Source organism: Artemia franciscana, chromosome 3 (genome assembly GCF_032884065.1).
Source record: "Artemia franciscana chromosome 3, ASM3288406v1, whole genome shotgun sequence".
Taxonomy (NCBI): domain Eukaryota; kingdom Metazoa; phylum Arthropoda; class Branchiopoda; order Anostraca; family Artemiidae; genus Artemia; species Artemia franciscana.
In genome coordinates, this window is record NC_088865.1 from 9,318,554 (window position 1) to 9,338,294 (window position 19,741).

The 19,741-nt window shown below is 34.4% G+C and overlaps 1 protein-coding gene across 1 annotated transcript in view; it reads left to right on the top strand.

The window, feature by feature from the left end:
• The first annotated feature begins 1,972 nt into the window (after positions 1-1,972).
• The window catches only part of LOC136024849 (protein fem-1 homolog A-like), a 42,076-nt gene continuing 24,307 nt past the window's right edge, over positions 1,973-19,741 (top strand). The window contains exons 1-4 of the mRNA XM_065700350.1: positions 1,973-2,180; positions 10,559-10,826; positions 14,676-14,896; positions 18,041-18,143. Of these exons, the coding sequence (XP_065556422.1) occupies positions 2,031-2,180; positions 10,559-10,826; positions 14,676-14,896; positions 18,041-18,143 (742 nt within the window). The 5' untranslated portion in view covers positions 1,973-2,030. The remainder of the gene's footprint in view (positions 2,181-10,558; positions 10,827-14,675; positions 14,897-18,040; positions 18,144-19,741) is intronic.

Genomic DNA, 19,741 nt, shown 5'->3' on the forward strand with positions numbered 1-19,741 from the left:
ATTAGACATCTTCATCTTTTGCATAGGAGAGCTATACTGCTTCACTGTTGTCCACCTTTTTTTTGACTGAAAAAATGGAATACAGATTAATAAATGAAAAAAAGCTTTCAGAACATATTTATTAGCAATCTGAAACGTAAAATTAGCAGTCTTAAAATGTCTTTCCTTTTCTTCTAGCATAATTTCTTTTAAAGAGCCACTACTCTAGACTTTTCCATTCTTTTTTTTCTTTTTTTTTTTTTTTTTTTTTAATATGATAACCTTACATTGAATGACAGCAATGCAGCCCTAGGGCTGAAAAACCTTATTTTACCGGAACCTCTGGATCAAGGAATTGTTTCAATTAACTTTGTTGGTTTTGTTTTGGATAAAGCAAGGGTGATGCTCGGCAAGTAAGCACGTTTGGCTTCACATATGCCATGGTTTGCCGTTCATTCGCTCCGTGTTTGGCCTCTGCGTGTAACTTCCTAGGTTTCGAAATCGCTCAGTTTGTCCATGGTGTTTGCAGTTTTATTGCATACAGCCATAAAATTACGTGAATTTGCTGAGTTCCGGAAGTTCATAGCAGTTGCTTGACACTCTATCCGTCTGATTCACACTGGATGGCAATGAAGTAAGCAGTTGAGAAGCCACTGGAACTGCAGAATCACCTGAAAATTTCCAGAGTATGCTCGCTGACAATAGAGAATTGGAATTCTTAAACTTTGGCTGCATTACCTCTTTTTGGGATATATATTACCGGCAGTAAACGGTCTAACCTAGACCGTTCAGAAGCAGTTAAGAAGCTGCTGGAATTACGGAATCACCTGAAAATTTTCACAGTATGCCCGCTGACAATATTCCCACTACAATGAGTGTCCATGGGAGAATCGAAATTCTTAAACTTTGGATGCATTACCTCTGTTGAACCTGGACAGTTCAGAAGCAGTTAAGAAGCTGTTGGAATTACGGAATCACCTGAAAATTTCCACAGTATGCTCGCTGACATTATTCCCACTGCGATGAGTGTCCATGAGAAGATTGGAATTCTTAAACTTCGGCTGCATCACCTCTTTTGGGAATATATATTACCTCTAGTGAACCGTGTAACTTAGAAATCCAAAGTAAAAGTGTTAGAGGTCACGTAATTTTTAAAAAAGTGTATAAAACCATGCATGAAATTTTTCTGATTTTTCACATTAGTGTGGGTCCCCCAACAGTTACAGATCATATAAAAACACATACTTTAGACTAAAGTCTTAGGCATTCTGTGATGAAATAATTGAAGAGATTTATTTCAATTGGAAGTTGACCTCCGTTAAAGCTAAGCAGGCTACAGGTTCTGTGTATAAATCATCAGAAGAGCCGATTCTGGTGACGAGCTTTTGCTTCAGCTGGAGTGCGATGGTCCCAAGGTAGTGGTAAGTACCGCATTCAACGCTTGGTCGAAATATGAGTTATCCGCGATTCACTGGATGATTTGATCAAAAACTAGGAATTTTGGCGTGAGTTTGGCAAGGGCATCGATGTTGTTGACAATCCCGTGGTCACTACACTTTTAAGCTTTACACAGATTATTATGTCTCTGCCACATTCCTCTGTAGCAGCGGAAATCCAAGTTTTGCTTTTGAAGTTGAATAAAGGACCGTTGAGAAGCAAGTTGGATCCACTCTGATCTCGAAAAAAGATCATAATGGCAAACGAAGAAGTTAAATTGAGCCCCGAACTCAGTTTGGCTTTCAGCAAAAGGAAGAGACTAGGAAAAACGAACGAAGGACTTACAAGGAAAAAAATTAAACATAGTTAACTACCTAAAGTGAAAAGACGCCAAAGACAGCGAGAACTGCTTTGATCAATTGGCAGCAAGGAGGTAAATCAAAACCTTGGCTATCCTTGGTTCACACAAATGTGGTGCCAAAATAACGAATGCGAAATGGTTTTCCAAAGTTTCCCAATTGAATCTGAAATAGCAATGACGATGGCGCTGGAGCATTTTTCAAAGAAACAGCAGAAAATTTCTTGTTTATTATTTGAGTATATGCTTTGCATTGATGTTTAGTACAAATCCAAGCCCGAGTAAAGGATTAAAACTTTCATCTGCTGCGGAAATAGTTTTTCGTGATCTTTATGAAGAATGCAGACTTAGCAGACCAGGGGCAAACCTATGCCATGGATTACGGTTTAGATTGGAAAGATTTAATGTATGAGGCAAATTTCATTCAAGAATATAATCTTATTGAAGCAGGTTGAAAAAACAGGGTAAACTTATATATTGACAGAGTATTCATATAGCTAAAAAACATGCCTTTGAAATCAGAGTTTTATTCTAAATCAATATGATTTTTGTCTCTGTTGCAAAAATCTTATGCCCTTATCTGACCCTCAATGGTGATAACATTTTCTCTTATTTTTAATATGGCATACATCTCTGTGATATTGGTATTGGCAATCTTGTTAAAATTAGTACACCCATTGATTGAATTATGACAACAAAATGCCATGCATCTGTTTCTTGGCTATCTGAATAGGTTTACTCTATAAATATATAGGTTTACCAGAAATATATGACACATATTAAGATTAAAATTTTTGTCAAGATACTTGCAGGTTTTTTTTTTAGCCAGTTCAAAGCATGAATGCCTATGCTTTTAAACTTGAAAATTGGTTCAGGTTTTTTATTTTGCATTGCCTAAGTCAGGTACTGAGTTATTTCTAGGGTTGGTGGTGCACAGGGAAAAAATTAATTATGCTGCCTCCTCCTAACTCAAATACAATTAAAAAAGCCAAATGAAAGTGAAAAATAAGTTCAAAGTAGGTATTTTTTGTCACTATGTGTTTGTTGCTTGTCAAAAAGGGACATCTGCAATATTTCTTGAACAGCTGAGGTTATTAAGTGGAAGCTTTTAGAAGATGTTGAACTAAATCAAAAGACATTAATATTCATACAGTATGCAAAACAGGGCATTTACAATATCTGAGAAACAGAAGTATATTAAGTTGAAACTATCAGTGTCTGTTAAACTAAATCAAGTGGCATTATAGGCATCTAGTCTATTAAAAGTGCATATATGCCAGATCTCAGGAACTTCTAAGGGTGCTCACTTGAAACTCTCAGATAATATTTAGTAGCCTAGTGATATTGAACTACTTCAAAATACACAGTGCACCCAGGCTGTCAAAAGGATGCATCTACAATATCTCAGGAACAGCTAAGGGTATTAGGTTGAAATTTTAGGGACTTTCAAAGTGGATATTGAATGAATTCCAAAGACCTTAATTAAGTCAAGGTTGTCAAAATCTTGTATCTGCTATGCCTCAGGAGCAGCTAAAGGTAAAATTGTTGGGCAAAGTTGAGCATGCTGTTGAACTGAAGCAAAAGATACTTTATAAATCTTTTTGGGAAAAAGCTGTATCAGCCATTTGCTGTCTAAGAAACTTCAAAAAGATCTCAGTCAATTGGAAATTAAAGGTCTGGAAATTAATGTCTTTGAGGATGACACCCCCCAGAGCCCTCAGGGTAAGGGTTGTAAACTAAGTCCTAGGGGCATATATAAACTTCATGTTTAATGTTCAAATGTACAAACTTCAAAGAGGGCTCATTTGGTTGGTAATCAGAAGTTCTAGTGCCCTCTTTAAGATTCAAAGTGATTAGGAGGTAGATACCCCCCCTCCCCATACTTCTTATTTTCCCAAATTTATGTAAGAGAAATTTTGAGACAGCCATTTGTTGTTAAAAAAAACTTCAACAATAGCTCATTCAGTTGGAAATTTATATGCCCAGTTCCCTTTTTAATAGTCAAAAGTGATTGAAGGGCAACTAACCCCTCCCAAACACACCATTTCCCCAGCCACATCCAATAAAAAATTTTAGATAGCCATTTTGTTCAAAATAATTGAAAGGTCCAAAATTTATGTCTTTGAGGATGACAACCCACCATAGCCTTTGGGCAAGGGTTGTAAGTTATGCCATGGGGACATATAAAATATAAATAGAAAGAGTGATTGTATAAATTTTCTTAAGAGATGTAATATATTTTCTTAAAAGGCATCTGGTCAAAATTTTGGCTATTGGTAATCAAAAGGTCTATTAAAGACTATTCTAGAAAACTATTTAAAAAGGGGCAGGGCCCTTTTTAATAGTCAAAAGTGATTGGAGGGCAACAAACCCTTGTCACATGCCCACCATTTCCCCAAATATCCCATAATAATTTTGAGATAACCATCTGTTGAATGTAATTGAAAGGTCTGGAAATTCTGTCTTTGAGGATGATAACCCCCCTAGAACCCTCAGAGCAAGTGTTGTAAGTTATGCCCTGCACAGATAAGGTTTATATTGAAAGGGTGATTGTATAAACTTTGGAGGGATCTTATTAGATTAGTAATAAGAAGTTGTAGTGCCCTTTTTAAGATTCAAAGTGATCAGGGGGTGGATATCCCCCCCCCCCTGCACACACTTCATATTTTCTCAACCTGCTTCTGATAGAAGTTTTGAGATGGATATTTGTTATTGTAGAAACTTTGAAAACAGCTCATTTGATTTGAAATTGAAAGGGCCAATGCCCATTTTAATAGTTGAAAGTGATTGGAGTTCAACTAACCCCCTCCCATGTCCACCATTTCCCCAAACACATCCAATTACAATTTTGACATTACCATTGTGTTCAACATAATTGAAAGGTCCAGAAATTATGTCTTTAAGGGTGACAACCCCCCACACTGCCCCCAGGGCAATAATTGTAAGTTATACCCTGGGGGTATATAAAGTATATATTGGAAGGGTGATTGAATGAAATTTGGAGGAGCACATTGGAATTGGTAATCAGAAGCTCCAGTATCCTTTTAAGATTCAGAGTGATTGGAGGGTGGGTACCCTGCCCCCCTCCACAAACATGCACACCTCATATTTTCCTAAAATGCAACTGATGGAAATTTCAAGGTGGTTATTTCTTGTAGTAGAAACTTCAAAAACAGCTCATTTGTTTGGGAATTGAAAAGGCTGGTGCCTATTTTAATAGTTGAAAGTGATTGGAAGGACAACTGACCCCCTCCCATGCCCATCATTTCCCCAAACACATTCAATAAAAATTTCGAGATAACAATTTTATTCAACATAATTGAAAGGTCCAGAAATTATGTCTTTAGGATGACCCCCTCCCTACCACAGTCCTCAGTGCAAGAGTTGCAAGCTATGCCCTGGGGGCATATAAGTATATATAGAAAGGGTGATCATATAAAGTTCTAGTACCTTTTTCAAAACTTGGAGTGATTGGAGGGTGAATACCTCCCCCCCTGACACTTTGTATTTTCCCAAAATGCATCTGATAGAAATTTTGAGATGACCATTTATTGTCATAGGGACTTAGAAAACAGCTCATTCAATTGAAAATGTATAGAGCCAGTGCTCTTTTTAATAGTCAAAAGTTATTGGAGGGCAACTAACCCACCACGTCCACCATTTCCCCAAACACATCCAATCAATATTTTGAGATAGCAATTTTCTTTAACATAATTGAAAGGACTGGAAATAATGTTTGAGGATGAAACCCCTCCCCTTACAGCCCTCAGTGTAAGGGTTGTAAGTTATGCCCTGGGTGCAAAGTAATGTATATATATATATATATATATATATATATATATATATGTATATATATAGAAAGGGTGATCATATAAACTTTGGAGGGGGCTTGTTGGATGGGTAATCAGAAGTTTTAGTACACTTTTTAAGATTCAGAGTGATTGAAGGTTATACAACTCCCCCCACAAACTTTGTATGTTCCCAAAATGTATCTGATGGAAATTTTGAGTTGGTGATTTGTTGTTGTAAAAGCTTAAAAAAAAGGCTCATTTGATTGAAAATTGAAAGGGCTAGTGCCCTTATTGTTAGTCAAAAGAGATTGAAGGGCAACATGCCCCCATGCTTATCAATTCCTAAAAAACGTCTAATCAAAATTCTGAAATAGCAATTTGGTTCTGTGTTGTTGAAAGGTCTGGAAATTATGTCTTTAACAACCCCCATACCTTCTCAAGACCAGAACATAATTTGCACTCTTCTGAAAAAATATGACTGTGGATGGTCAGTTTAATATACATATACTCATATATATTCCTTCAAGTTTTCATAATTCTCAATTTATTAAACTTAAAAAATTTAAACATTTTAAATGCATTTTGTTTGTTTAAATCATTCAATAAATAACAAAGTCAAACTCAAAACAAACAAAAATTCACATGAGTAGGGCTGAAAACCCCCATGCCTCCTCAAGACCAGAATATGCTTTGCATTTTATTGAAAACGAAATAAATTAAAAATATTTTTACTACAATATATGAAGGGAAAAGTCCTTCCCCTTGCACTCTAATTACAGCACATGTATCTGGTGCCCTTTTTAAGAATAAAACTTCTGGGGATACTACTATGACTACTTCTGATCTTACAACTTAAATGAAAAAAAATATTTAGAGGGTATCCAGGTTGTCAAAGAGCATAGATAAGATCTTTTGGGAATAGTATTAAGTTTCGCTTTTTCAAATCAACTTCAGAAGTTATAAAATTAAAATAAAAATGCAATATTATTTTTTTAATGAAAAAGACTGTGTCAATAAAAAACGAACAGAAATGAATTTAAAAAAACCTGTTCCACAAGACAAGTTTTTCAAAGAAAAGTAAAGAGCCCCTTAAGCCAAGAATGAGCAAAAATAAAGTCAAATAATCTTTCATGTGTAAAAACTACCAAAAATCACAATCAATTAATAAATGAAGCAACACAAACAGAAATTACAATAAATAGCCAAAAATTAACATGAGTAGGGCTGATAACCCTTATGATTTCTCAAGACCAGAACACAATTTGTGCTCTACTAAAGAAAAAACAAATGACCATGGGTTGTCAGTTTAATTTACATACTGACATCTCTCCCTTAAGGTTTTGATATTTTTTATTTATGAAAATAAGAAAGGTGAAAACATTTCAATTTTTTTTTTCAGTAAAGTGCAAATTGTGTTCTTGTCTTGAGAAGGCATAGGGGTTATCAGCCCTACTGCTGTCAATTGTTGCTTGTTTTGAGTTTGACAAGGCTATTTATTGTAATTTCTGTTTGTTTTGAGTTTTATTTATTAATTGATAGTGATTTGTGGTAGTTTTATGCTTGTAAGATTATTTGACTTTGTTTTTGCTCATTTCTGGCTTAATGGAGCTCTTTACTTTTCTTTGTGAGAACTTGTCCTGTGGAAAAAGTTTTTGAAAATTAGTTACAGGAAAGACTAAGGTCATTAAGTGGAAAATTTCAAGGATGTTCTGTGAATCCAGGCTGTCAAAGGGTTTATTTGCAACAGCTCAGGAATAGCCACCACCAAGGATATTACATAGAAACTTTCAGGGAATATGTAGGGGAATATTGAACTAATGTTGAACATATTCATCCTATTGTCCAAAGGGCATACCTGCAATATTTTATGAACAGTTAAGGGAACAGCCATCATGTGCATCCTGGTCGACAAAATTGTGCATTTGTAATAGTTCAGGAACTGCTATTCTTATTAATTTGAAACTTTTAGTGTGAGTGTATCCAGGTTATCAAAGAGCATAGATAGAATCTTTTGAGAATAGTATTAAGTTTTATTTTTTCAAATCAACTTCATAAGCTGTAAAATTTAAATAAAAATACAATATTATTTTTTTCAATGAAAAAGACTGTGTTAATAAAAAATGAACAGAAATAAATTTAAAAAACCTTTTCCACAAGACAAAGTTTTTCAAAGAAAAGTAAAGAGCTCCTTTAAGCCAAGAATGAGCAAAAATAAAGTCGAAGAATCTTCAATGTATAAAACTACCAAAAATCACAATCAATTAGTAAATGAAACAACACAAACAGAAATTACAGTAAACAGCCAAGTCAAACCCAAAATGAGCAAAAACTAACATGAGTAGGGCTGATAACCCTTATGACTTCTCAAGACCAGAACACAATTTGTGCTTTACTAAAGAAAAAACAAATAACCATGGATTGTTACAGTTACAGGAAAAGACTAAGGTCATTAAGTGGAAAATTTCAGGGATGTTCTGTGAATCCAGGTTGTCAACAGGGTTTATTTGCAACAGCTCAGGAATAGCCACCATCAAGGATGTTACATAGAAAGTTTCAGGGAATGCATTGGGTAATATTGAACTAATGTTGAATATATTCATCCTATTGTCCAAAGATTTCATGAACAGCTAAGGGAACAGCCATCATATGCATCCTGGTCAACAAAATTGTGCATTTGTAATAGTTCAGGAACTGCTAATCTTATTAATTTGAAACTTTCAGAGGATGTGTAGGGGAATATTGAATTAAATCGTGCACCACTATATACATCCAGGTTGTGAAAAGGGTCTATCTGCTACATCTCAGAAAAAAGCAAGAGTATTAAATTAAAACTCTCTGGGGATGTTGAATTTAATGAAAAGGCATTTATGGATCCAGTTTGTCAAAGGATTGTATATGCAATATCTCAGGAAGTACCAAGGATATTAACTTGAAACTCTTAGGGAATTTTTGGGGGAAGTTGAACTACATCTAAACACAATGTGTGCATCTAGGCTGTCAAAAGAGTGTATTTGCAATATTCCAGGAACAGGTAATGGTGATTTGGAAATTTCAGGGAATATTAAGGACACATTGAATTAAGTCAAAAATACACTGTGTATATTCAGGTTGTCAAAAAGAATATTTGCAATATTACAGGAAAGAATTTGAGTATTTTATTGAAACTGTCTGAGAATGCTGAACTAAATCGAAAGACACCATATGAATCAAGGTTCTCAAAAGGGTATACTTGTAAGATACCAGGAATGGCCATGGGAGTTAAGCTGAAAGTTTCTGGACCTGTTGAACTAAATCAAAACACACTATGTGCTTCTGGGTTGTCAACATATTGTTTTTACACAATCTCAGGAACAGCTAAGGGTGTAAAGTTGAGACATGAAGGGAATGTGTAGCAGAATACAATGTTGTCGTCTTATTTGTACCCTTTAGTAACAATTCCAACAAGAATAACGCATTCTTTGGCAACTTTAATAGATAATATATTTGTTGATGGGCAGTTATTGGATGGTTGTACAGCCAATGTACTTTTCACTGATGGATCAGACCACCTTATGTTGATGAGTAAAATTGATAGTTTAAAGAGGAGACCACCAAAAGATGAGATTAAACATCAAGATTTATCAGAAAATAGTTTGAAAAGTCTGGCTGTAAATTTGGAACATGTTGATTTTTTGGAAGCTTTCAAAAGGAAATGTGCAGAAAAGGCTTATAATTTGTTTATGGATATATTTTTAGCTGAGTTTGATAAATCTTGCCCCTTAAAGAAAGTTAAAAAGAAAAAAAAATAACCTTTGGAAAGTATGGATGACGACTGGTATCCTTGTTTCTGTAAAAATGAAGAATAGACTGTATAAAGATTATTTAAAAGACCCCACAAATGAGAAACTCCTGACTTACAAAGAGTATAGAAATCGGCTGAATAAAATTAAACGGTATGCTGAAGGAGCTTATTATGAAAAAGAATCCATAAAAATAGTCCATAAAAGAATGTATGATTACCTCCAGGAGCAGAATCTTCTATGTGATACCCAATTTGGCTTTTGCAAAGGACTTTCTATGGACCTTGCAATTCTTAAATTGTTTGACTGGGTGAATGATGCATTTGATAAAGGCCTAATACCCGCAGCTTTACTTTTAGACATTAAAAGTGCATTTGACACTGTTGATCATGATAAATTACTCCAAATTCTTGAATCATTTGGTGTACATAATGTGGCTTTAAAATGGTTTTCGTTCTGATCTTATTAATAGAGCTCAAGTTGTACAAAATGCAAACGCAACATCAGAGTGCCATCTTTTACCGTGTGGAGTGCCACAAGGTTCAATAATGGGACCACTGCTTTTTCTCATTTATATTTATAAATGTTCTTTCTATTTATCATGTTCTATTTATTTGACACTAGTTCATCTGTTTGCTCTAGCCTAATTGTTTTCCTGAGATTAGGAGAAATTAGAAAGGTAAAGCTAGGCTGTTACTTTGAGGGTTTCATTGGTTGCCTCTTGCCAAAAAGAATGTGAAACATATATTTGTAGAATGTTGACATGGTTGTTGGCTTTGAGGCCAGAAATTGATGTACTTCTGCATATCAAGCTCAGTTTTGCTAATGCTTGAGTGGGGTCACATGTGGTCAAGGATAAAGAGAGCAAATGTTTTAGATATAGGAGATAAAAAGATTCAGTCTAACTAAGGTAGTCCGACTAAGAGAGATCTCTGCTCAAGCTGTCAGACCCAGAGAAATTTGAGATGCTTTGCAAACTTAGAAGACATAACAACTCCTAATTGTGGATATTTCTTTCAAATGACACATGTGACATTTTAGCTTAGCTAATGTATGCAAACGTTTGCAAGTAACAACTTTCCCATGCAATAGGACATATATAGTTAAAAAAGAGTTTGCAATGCAAATAGTTTAATTAGTAAACTTTCCTGTAGTTTCCAATTGTATTAATTCTTTTATTCCTGTTTTTATCCAGTACACACATTTCTTTTCAGGAAAAGGAGAGGAAGACCATAGTAAACAAGAAGAAAGATGGATGCACACCACTATTCATTGCTGCCAAGCGTGGTAATGTTGAAATTGTTGAATACCTTGTCAATACATGTCATGCAGATGTAGAAGAAAAGGGCCTGTATCAAGTACCTGATGATCAATCAATACATAAAGTGTCACCACTTTGGTGTGCTGCAGTTGCTGGACGTCTACACGTTGTTAAATGTCTTGTCAAATATGGAGCTAATGTCAACTGTGTCTCTGATACAGGTATTCGTCTTCTTCTTCATAATTATGTCTTTGTTTCGTGCCTTAATTTGATATTTTTTTTTTCTTTCTGACTGTCAAGACATACAAGCCTTTTTCGTTTGGGCCAAAAAGCACAAGAGGCTAAAAATAACTAGAAATTAACTTTATCTCTAAGGAAAAAGAAACAACCAGCATCATCTTCTATTACCTTGCCAAATCATTATATAAAGGACTTAATCTAAATAATTTTGTTTGGTGTATTTATTGATAAAGTTGTAGAAAAGCAGCTCTCCAGAAAGAGGTGTGCTAGAATAAAAAGAGAGAGATTTCTAGATTGCTAATTTTATGTTTTTTTTTATGTTTGAATTCGTGTCGGTGACAATCCGTTCCCACCTCCCTAATGTTCCCATATACAGCTTTATGATATACAGGCAATCAAACTAAAAAAAACAACACTAGAACAATGAAATTCTTACATAACAATACACAGCATATTTGTATTAATCAGGGTATCATGTTTATTTCCGTTATTATTCACATTTTAAACTCATTTAGAATACTATTTTTATCCAATATTCAGTAGACTCACAAAGGCTAAACTAGATTTCTTGATTTTACACAGCATGACTGGTTTTTGATCAATGTACCTACAATTATGGCTATTGAGAAGAAAACATGTTAAGAAAACAATTCTTATTCCATAGTATGCAAAAATTGTACTTAATACATTTTGAAGGTGCTTGTATTATACTTTACCCCCCCCCCCCCTTAGTGCTCCTATATCTAGCCTTGATTATGTATTTCTTATGCATTTTACCATGGATACTTCACTTTTGTTTCAACCTGTGTACTGGTATATTTAATCAATGTTGACAAAATAAAGAAACGGAAAAACACATGGGATACATATAATTTGGGCTATATATTTGTACATTAGGAGGGGGCATGCTAGGGTTAAGTATAGTGGAATCACTTTCAGAATGTGTTAACTTTAATTTTCTGTATAATAAAAAGTATGAATTGTCAATAAAACCCCAACCAATCAATGGAAAGAACATCAAATGAATATATAGTTAGGGCTATATATGTGTCCATTGGGACGGGGGAGGGAAGTTGTCCATTGTCAGGTTAGTGACTATCAAGTTGAGAAGGAGCATGAAATAAGGAAGCCAATGGAACCATTTTATTTTTTTTTTTTTTTGTGTGTGCATAGCTAGGGGTTGTCAAAAATGTGACGTTAACCATAAAAAGAGCATAAAAATAATGTAAAAATGCCTCTCTTTTTGCTCTATTATTTCTTCTTCTGGAGGTCCGCTATTATGTAAATTTACTTATTTATCTTTTCCTATCAATCTCCTTTTTTGTTGTCACTTCACATTGAGCTGAAAATAAAGTAATCATTTTTGCGAAAAGCGCACAGTAGACGTATTTGTGTGGATTTTTTTTTAAAAACTAGCCGATGTTCTGTACCATTAGCCAGTCCTAACTATTTTGGAATCAACAAACAAAGCATTTAAAAACATAAGAATTGAATTTTCAAAAAAACTTTGGGTTGAATCCAAATATACTTCCATTTCAGTTTATTTTGATTTTTTAAAAGTGCATGGGCAAAAATACGAAAGTACATCTGCTGGATAAAGCTGCACTTTCAGTGGCACATATACTTTTCATCAAACTTTAAATCTATCTTTTTATATTTTTATCAAAATCTAAAACTTGCTTCTTAAAATTTTCATTTTCAATTCTTATTTAACCTGTTTCTATCAAGATTCTTAAGATTTTAACCATAATTTCTATGAAGTTCCAAAAATTTTGAAAAGGCAAGAAAAACAGATAAGAAGAGTAGCTTTGGTGTTTAAAAATATGTTTGATAAAACCTGAAAACTATTAGCGACACAAACATTGTGGGGCTACCCAGTGATATAAGGGAAAACTAAAAAATTCCATGTTTTGATTCTTTTAGTTTTAGATTGGATTTATTAAAAACTTAGTTTATTTGGATTCTAGCTTACCTGTTGTGCGTTGCTGGGATCTTAAAAGAAAGGAAATTTTAGTAAAATTTTGAATTTAAGAGCCTTGATAAAATTTAGAGAGATATGTCCCAACATGAAGGCTTAAGATAAGACACTTAGGCTTAAGATAACACACTTAGGCTTAAGATAACACACTTAGGCTTAAGATAACACACTTAGGCTTAAGATAACACGTAACACCTGCATTATGTTCTTTACTTGGCCATCAGAATACACTTCAAAATGTTAAAGGAAATAATTAAAATTCTTTTCGTTTAAAATTATCTATGCTTCAATGTTTAAGTCATACAATTTGTCACATGGCGAGCGATGGGGACCATTTTAGGATTATCACACATCCATATGCGTAGCTGGACATGGAAAATAGTTTCCATTAAAAACATTTTCTTTTCTCTAGCTGAAGGTGATAAAGGTTAGAGTACATCGCAAACACAGAAATTTAAAGTTGCGTTTCACATTTTTGCAACCGTAAAATCAGTTGTTAAAACAAAGACAATAAGAAACAAAAGAAGCAAAATAAGAGACAATAAGAAACAAAGACAAGGGATGCCTGCTATTAAGCAAGCAGATTGTGAAACTTGCGCTTATTATCTAGTATATGATACTACCATATCTGAGATAGAAATTACAGTTGCAAACTGTAATTTCCTTAAACCTGCAAACTTTCCTTAAACCTGTTCTAAAAATTCACGGTTTCTTTTTAAAATCAACTATATCTTGCGTTTCTTTACAACCAATCATTGTTGCTACTTTTTAATTGGCAACAATTAAAATTTTTAATTTTTAATTTGCCACTTTTAATGCAACAATTCTAATTTTACCAGAAGGTAAGAAAATAAGGTTTTGCAGTGTCAAAACTACATTGTGTCGTAGCTTGAAATGTCGAATTACTTCGCTTGTAAACTTGATCATTGTATGATCAAAGAAAAAATGTCAATCAACTGATTGAGGATGCAAATTTGACACAAGTGATTCTGTCTTATTAAATGAGCAGTTCTAGATACATTTGTTGATTTTTTCTTGAAAATGGTGCTATAAATTTTTCTGAAAATTGGCATACGCTATTTTACGGTGTGAGGAAACAATCTAGATAAGTCACGACTTTGGAAGAATTTGATTCCGCCTTCCAGGCCCCTTGCTATTTTTAACAAATCTTCTACTGACGGAGATTAGAGACCCTGAATGTTGAAATCGTTGAGCATAAGTAGGAAGAGTTTCAAAACGCAATTTGTTTGTTATCAAATCGGTTGATTTCGATCTTCTAGAGGAAGTTATTCCCGTTTAATAGTTTGAAGTGAGTCTCGGATTCGTAATTACTGCGCATTAAATGCTACCCATTGCGGCAGAAAAATTACAATAATTTATGCACCAGCGGATCGGGATTCGCTCGGTGACCGTTGTTCGTTTAACAGGATTTTTCGTAATAAGGTAATTGTTCGTTTTCCAGCAAGAAAAAAACGATTTAGGTCAAGTCACGACTTAGAGACAGTTCGTTTAGGGCCTTAATTAATTTTGAATTTTTCGTATGAATGACGTCACAAATACCCAAACGCCCAATGTTATAAATGATTTCACTTTTCACAGCGAACAAAATGAAATTAAACTTATTTCGCGGAAGAGATTTAAAAAAACATGTCTTTCTTTTCAGCTTTAATTAGTAGGACTAGTGTAAAATGAAGTTCATTTTCATCATTAAAAGATGGATAATTTACTATTCCAGGCATTGATGCTTGAAATTACTTGATTATTACTTATCTTATAGCCGTAAACTTATACTTTATAACTTATAAGTCGACCAAAGTTATGCAAATTTGTTTAAAAATAACCTACATCCTAGGCTCTACTCCAGTAAGAAGCGCTTGTTTTATGACTTATTATGACATAGTCAAGTTTTTGGTTGAAAGTGGTGCTGACATCACAATACCCAATTATAATGGAGGCACGTGTTTAATCAACTCTGTTCAGTCGGTTCCACTGTGCCAGTATCTACTCGAAAAAGGAGCTGCTGTAGATGCCGTTGATATTCAAAATAAAACTGCGCTTCACTATGCTATTCAAGTAAGTAATAGGAAAGACAATTTTAATTGCTATTTTTTTCTTTATAACGGATTGTGTTGAAACGTTCTGGTTGATAGCCACTTCGTGCAATTCTCTGAGGGCCAAATTTCAGCTGAGTGCTCATTAAAAACCCCGCCAAATTTTGGGTCCTAAATAAAAAGAAACCTTACAAAATTGTTTAAAAGCTCACTGAAAACATTTCCGGTCGCAATGCAAGGCAATATCCAGGGGGAGGTGCTGTGTTTGAACTCCCCCTCCCTTTAAGTTTGTATAATTCGTATAAACAGGAATAAAAATGCATATAAACAAAGTTTTTAATATGTTTTATATTAAAAATTTTGAACCCCTCCCCCCAATAAATCCAGATTATGCCTTTGCCTTGTCTCTATGTAATCTAGCCCTCTGATGCAATTCTCAGAGACAAACTACAGCTGAGAGCTGATTGAATCAAGTGAGAAAATAGCCAAAAAACCCGGCCACGTATTGGGTCCTAAGTAGAAAGAAAGCTTAAAAATCGTTTAAGAGCTCACTTGAGATATTTCCCGTCTCAGTGCAAGGATGTATCAAAGGGGGGGGGGGGTATTTTACTTGGTTTTAACCCCCCTCCAAAATTTTCTCCGACTCGTAAAAAGGTACCGTGATGTACATAAACTTTGACGCGTTTTTTAAGGGTTTTTTTTTTACTTCCCTGCCCAGAACAAAAATCCTGGATACGAACTTTTCTCCATGTAATAAAGGTGAAAAGGTAAAGGATATGGCACTAGACTCTATAGTCCGTACCATCGGTGCTGATCTCCGTTTCGTGGCCATTCAGCCGGGAAATGTTTTGAAGATGTTTTCAAACACACATCTTGTTTAGCTCCCCCTGATTTCTCCAGGTACCCATGTATTTAGGAGCCATAAGTAGCAAATGTTTTTTTCCACTCATAGTGGAAGTTCTTGCTCATTGACTTCTTAGAAATTCCCAAGAAAATCCTAGAGCATATTCTTTAGGGTCACTAGCGGCTAATTAACATTTATACAACGATATCGTGTACTGTGTGCTAGAGTTGTAATTGTGTTGAAATGGTTATGGTGTAGATGGTGTAATTGTGTAAATGTAAGATAATGTAAGTTTTGTGACCTGGATATGCTTATAGTTTAATGGCATGTTCATTTTGGGGCTTTGTTGTTTTGTATTACATAGGTAGTGCTGCCCCTGGATAGAATGTTCGCCCAGAAGCTAAGTAGATTTGTGATTTCGGAGTTTTTAACCCTACGGGCCGTGCTTCGTCTTTTATTAGGCTGCAGCTACCGGTACAACCAATAATTGAATTGAACAGTTGAACAGGAAAAATTACATCCTTTGATTCGGCTATACGAGGTACAAGACTGAATTAAGTGTTGATTTATTACACAATTCCCCAATTAAACAATTAATCAAAGAGCTGTTAAATATACCTCCAAAATTTAAATGAAATTGGAGTAAAATGCTTGGATTTTTTGCACCAATTTTGACCTGTTCAATTTTGGGACAAACTGTTCATATTAGCTTATTGAACAGATTGCTAATTACTTACAGCTCCTTACTACAAACTGTTTCTTTCATGTAAAGCTTTTTGTTCATTACTACCAACCGTTTGAAGATGAACCCAATGAACCTGTTTTAGGATGAACAAACAATGATTAACGATTTCTAATCACATAAATTTTTGTAGAGCATTGAGCCCGTCTAAGATGAAATGATTAACAACTGTTATTCATATAACTTGCTTCTAAAATTCGCCCCAAAGAGGAATTATTTACTTAAAAATAGAGTATATCTGAGGTGATGTAAAATTACAAATATTTTTCCCTGTATTTTTTAATCTCCTGTATATTTTTAGTTAGTTTCGTTTAATCCTATATGTTTAATTCGTTTATGTATATGTATATTTATTATGTATTATGTATATTTATGTTTAATTCGTTAATGTATATGTTTATTCGGTTAATCCTATATGCTGCCTATATGTTTTGTTTGTCCAATCAAAATAGCATTGAGATCTGTTTGAAGCATTTAGTGATTTATTTATTAATTTTCTTGCTGGCAATTTCGTTTTTATTGATTCGGAGACATTGATGGGCTTTGTAGACCTGATTTCCGAATTTTTCAAACTAGAGACACTGAGTTAAATAATAATGAAGTTGTGAAAAATGTGTTTAAGTTAGGTTTTGTTACGAGTCGAATTTGAATTTGGTCTGATTGGTCCGATTTCGCGTCGTCTGATTGAAAAAAAAATTTGACATCGGCGAATAATTGGCTAGTTTCTACTTGAGAATGAGATTTTAAAAACATTTTTCTCTGGTTGGCAGAATTATGTTTAAAATAGTTGAAGGTTCCTTTTTATGCATATCTAAAAAAGCACTATTACCATTCTTTTTAAATAAATATTCAGTGGAGTTTTTATTAATTTTTTTTTAGAAACTTTCTTGGAAAACATCAGGGAATTTTATTTCAAATTGAAATGCCGGCCGGAATCCACATAGCAACACTATCTTTTGTGCGAGTAATTTTTTGTCAAGGAAGTTAAGTGCTATTTTGAACCGCTCTTTTTTGTTGTGTACCTTGGAACTCTAGAAGCTTCGAAATCTTAAGCTTTCAAACTAGATTATTTTTAATTCGTTAAGCTTTTGGGTGTTTTACTTTTTCGCTTTCGTTATATATTTTTTTCTCTTTAAGCTATATTTCTATTTTGAAGCATTTTTCCTTAAAAATAAGTTATTTTGTCACAAATATATTTTTGCCGTTCAACAATATGTTATGGAAATTTTTATTTTTCAATTTCAAGTTGAGATTTTAAAATTCATTTATTTAAGTTTCCTCCCCCCTCCAAAAGGTCATTATAAAAATTTTCCAGTTATAATTGGGCTTGATAATGTTTAGGGAATCTTCAGGATTATTTATTGGGTGAAAGTTTGGTGTATTAAAACTGTAGAGAAATTTTTTCAGGGAATATGCCTGAACTTACCGAAGGATTTCTCACAAAGCCTTTGAAAATTCCGGCCAAATATCGGAAACTATTTTTTCGACTAATGATATCTTCAAAATCTACCCCCCTCTTTAATACAGCCTTGTTTTCAACAAAGGATGTTTGAAAAATAGCCAAAAATTTTTTTTTTCAGGAACATCGCTTAGATACAGCCAAGCTGTTGATTCGTTTTGCTGCTGATCCCTTCATTAAAAGCAGATATGGCGATGATGCTCTACAGACTGCGTGCCTCAAAGGTAAAATATCAACTAATAATAGGTAATTTTCTCTGAAATTTTGCTCCTGAAACTCCTGATATTCCTTTGCTAAATCGTTTTCCCCTCCCTAGGGATGCCGCTGTTAAAAATCTATCCCCTCAAATGTATACGTGGCAAGGTCGTATCCAAGGTGCGGTTCCAGATTTGCCCCTCTCCTCCCCTGGAATTTTGGTCCAACTTGTGAAAACAACAAAAACTCATGCAAATAAGTTTTTGATGCGTTAATAATTTTATTTTTTTGTAACGTGAAAATGTCGCGTGAAATGTGAAATCTCATGATGTATCAAATCTCATATATACTTCATATAGGCATAATGTGAAAAGGCGTGTGAAAATGTCAGATACGACCTTTAGGCGTAACAGTGACGACATGGTGCATGAATGGTGTTAGACTGGGTTGTTTGTCTCTCTGGCTTTTATTTTTCAGCGTTCAGATATTATGAGGTGATTTTTGTTTTTGTAGTATTCTGTTTTGTATTCTGGTTCAGTGTTTTTGTCATTCGGGCAACGTTGTCACTTTTTTTGCCTCTTACGATCTGTTGGTGGGACTCGAAAATCCGCCTATAGAAACTTACAACCCTCTATCAAATATATCAATTTAGTCAAAATCAATAAAAAGAAAACAGGTTATATGAGGTTACGCTCATGTTTTTCACACTACAACCTGTGCAGTTTCGGTAAGTCTTGCTGTGCATCCTAGTATAGTCTGGTCGAATTCACTCTATTATAGTGGGAGTCAACAGTAGGAAAACTGTCAATGTGTTATTTAATTAAATCAATATGTTTATGAGTCACTGTTCTTGATTTTAAATTCTAGGTGTATATAATGCTGTCATACAGTGATCCCTCCCCCCCCCCCCGAGCTGCTCACCATAAAGCTTCTAACAAACGTTTCACCAAGCTGACGGGAAAGGCTTTGCACAACCTTTTCTTTTCACCTGAGACCGTTGAAAATATTCAAATATACTTGATCGACTTCTTGTCTGACCTATCTTTCTGTTCGTTGACCGTTCAAAAAATGCTTTACTATAAACTGTTTCCTTTTGCTGAAAACATAGAACTCGCGCATAAGTTGCTGACCGGATATGCGACCTAGAATCAGTGCAAAAAAGGGCAGTTAGGATTATCCTGGGTTCTATAGATATTCCTTACCAAGAAACACTCATTACACTAAACATTCTGTGCCTAGAACAAAGATTGTGTAATCTCATCATGAGATTTGGAAAAGCATTATTTTTAGACCCAGCCAATCGAGACATCTTACCCGCAGATGGCCCGCCTGACAGCAGAACCAGACAGAAGTTCAAACTGACTCTTCTACGTGTACGGACAGACCGATATTATAATTCATTTGTGCCTTTTTTTACGTCTATGTTTAACAGTGCATAATTTTTGTTTTTAATATTTTTACTGCTAATTACTGCTCTCTTTTTCTTTCTCTCTAAGGAATAACTATCAAGAAATCCGAATATTTTGACCCCACGTTCGGGAACCTTTATCAACGTGAAAAAAAATTAAATGAAACACAACATATAAAGAAAAAATAACAAAAACACCCACACACACAGATTGTATCT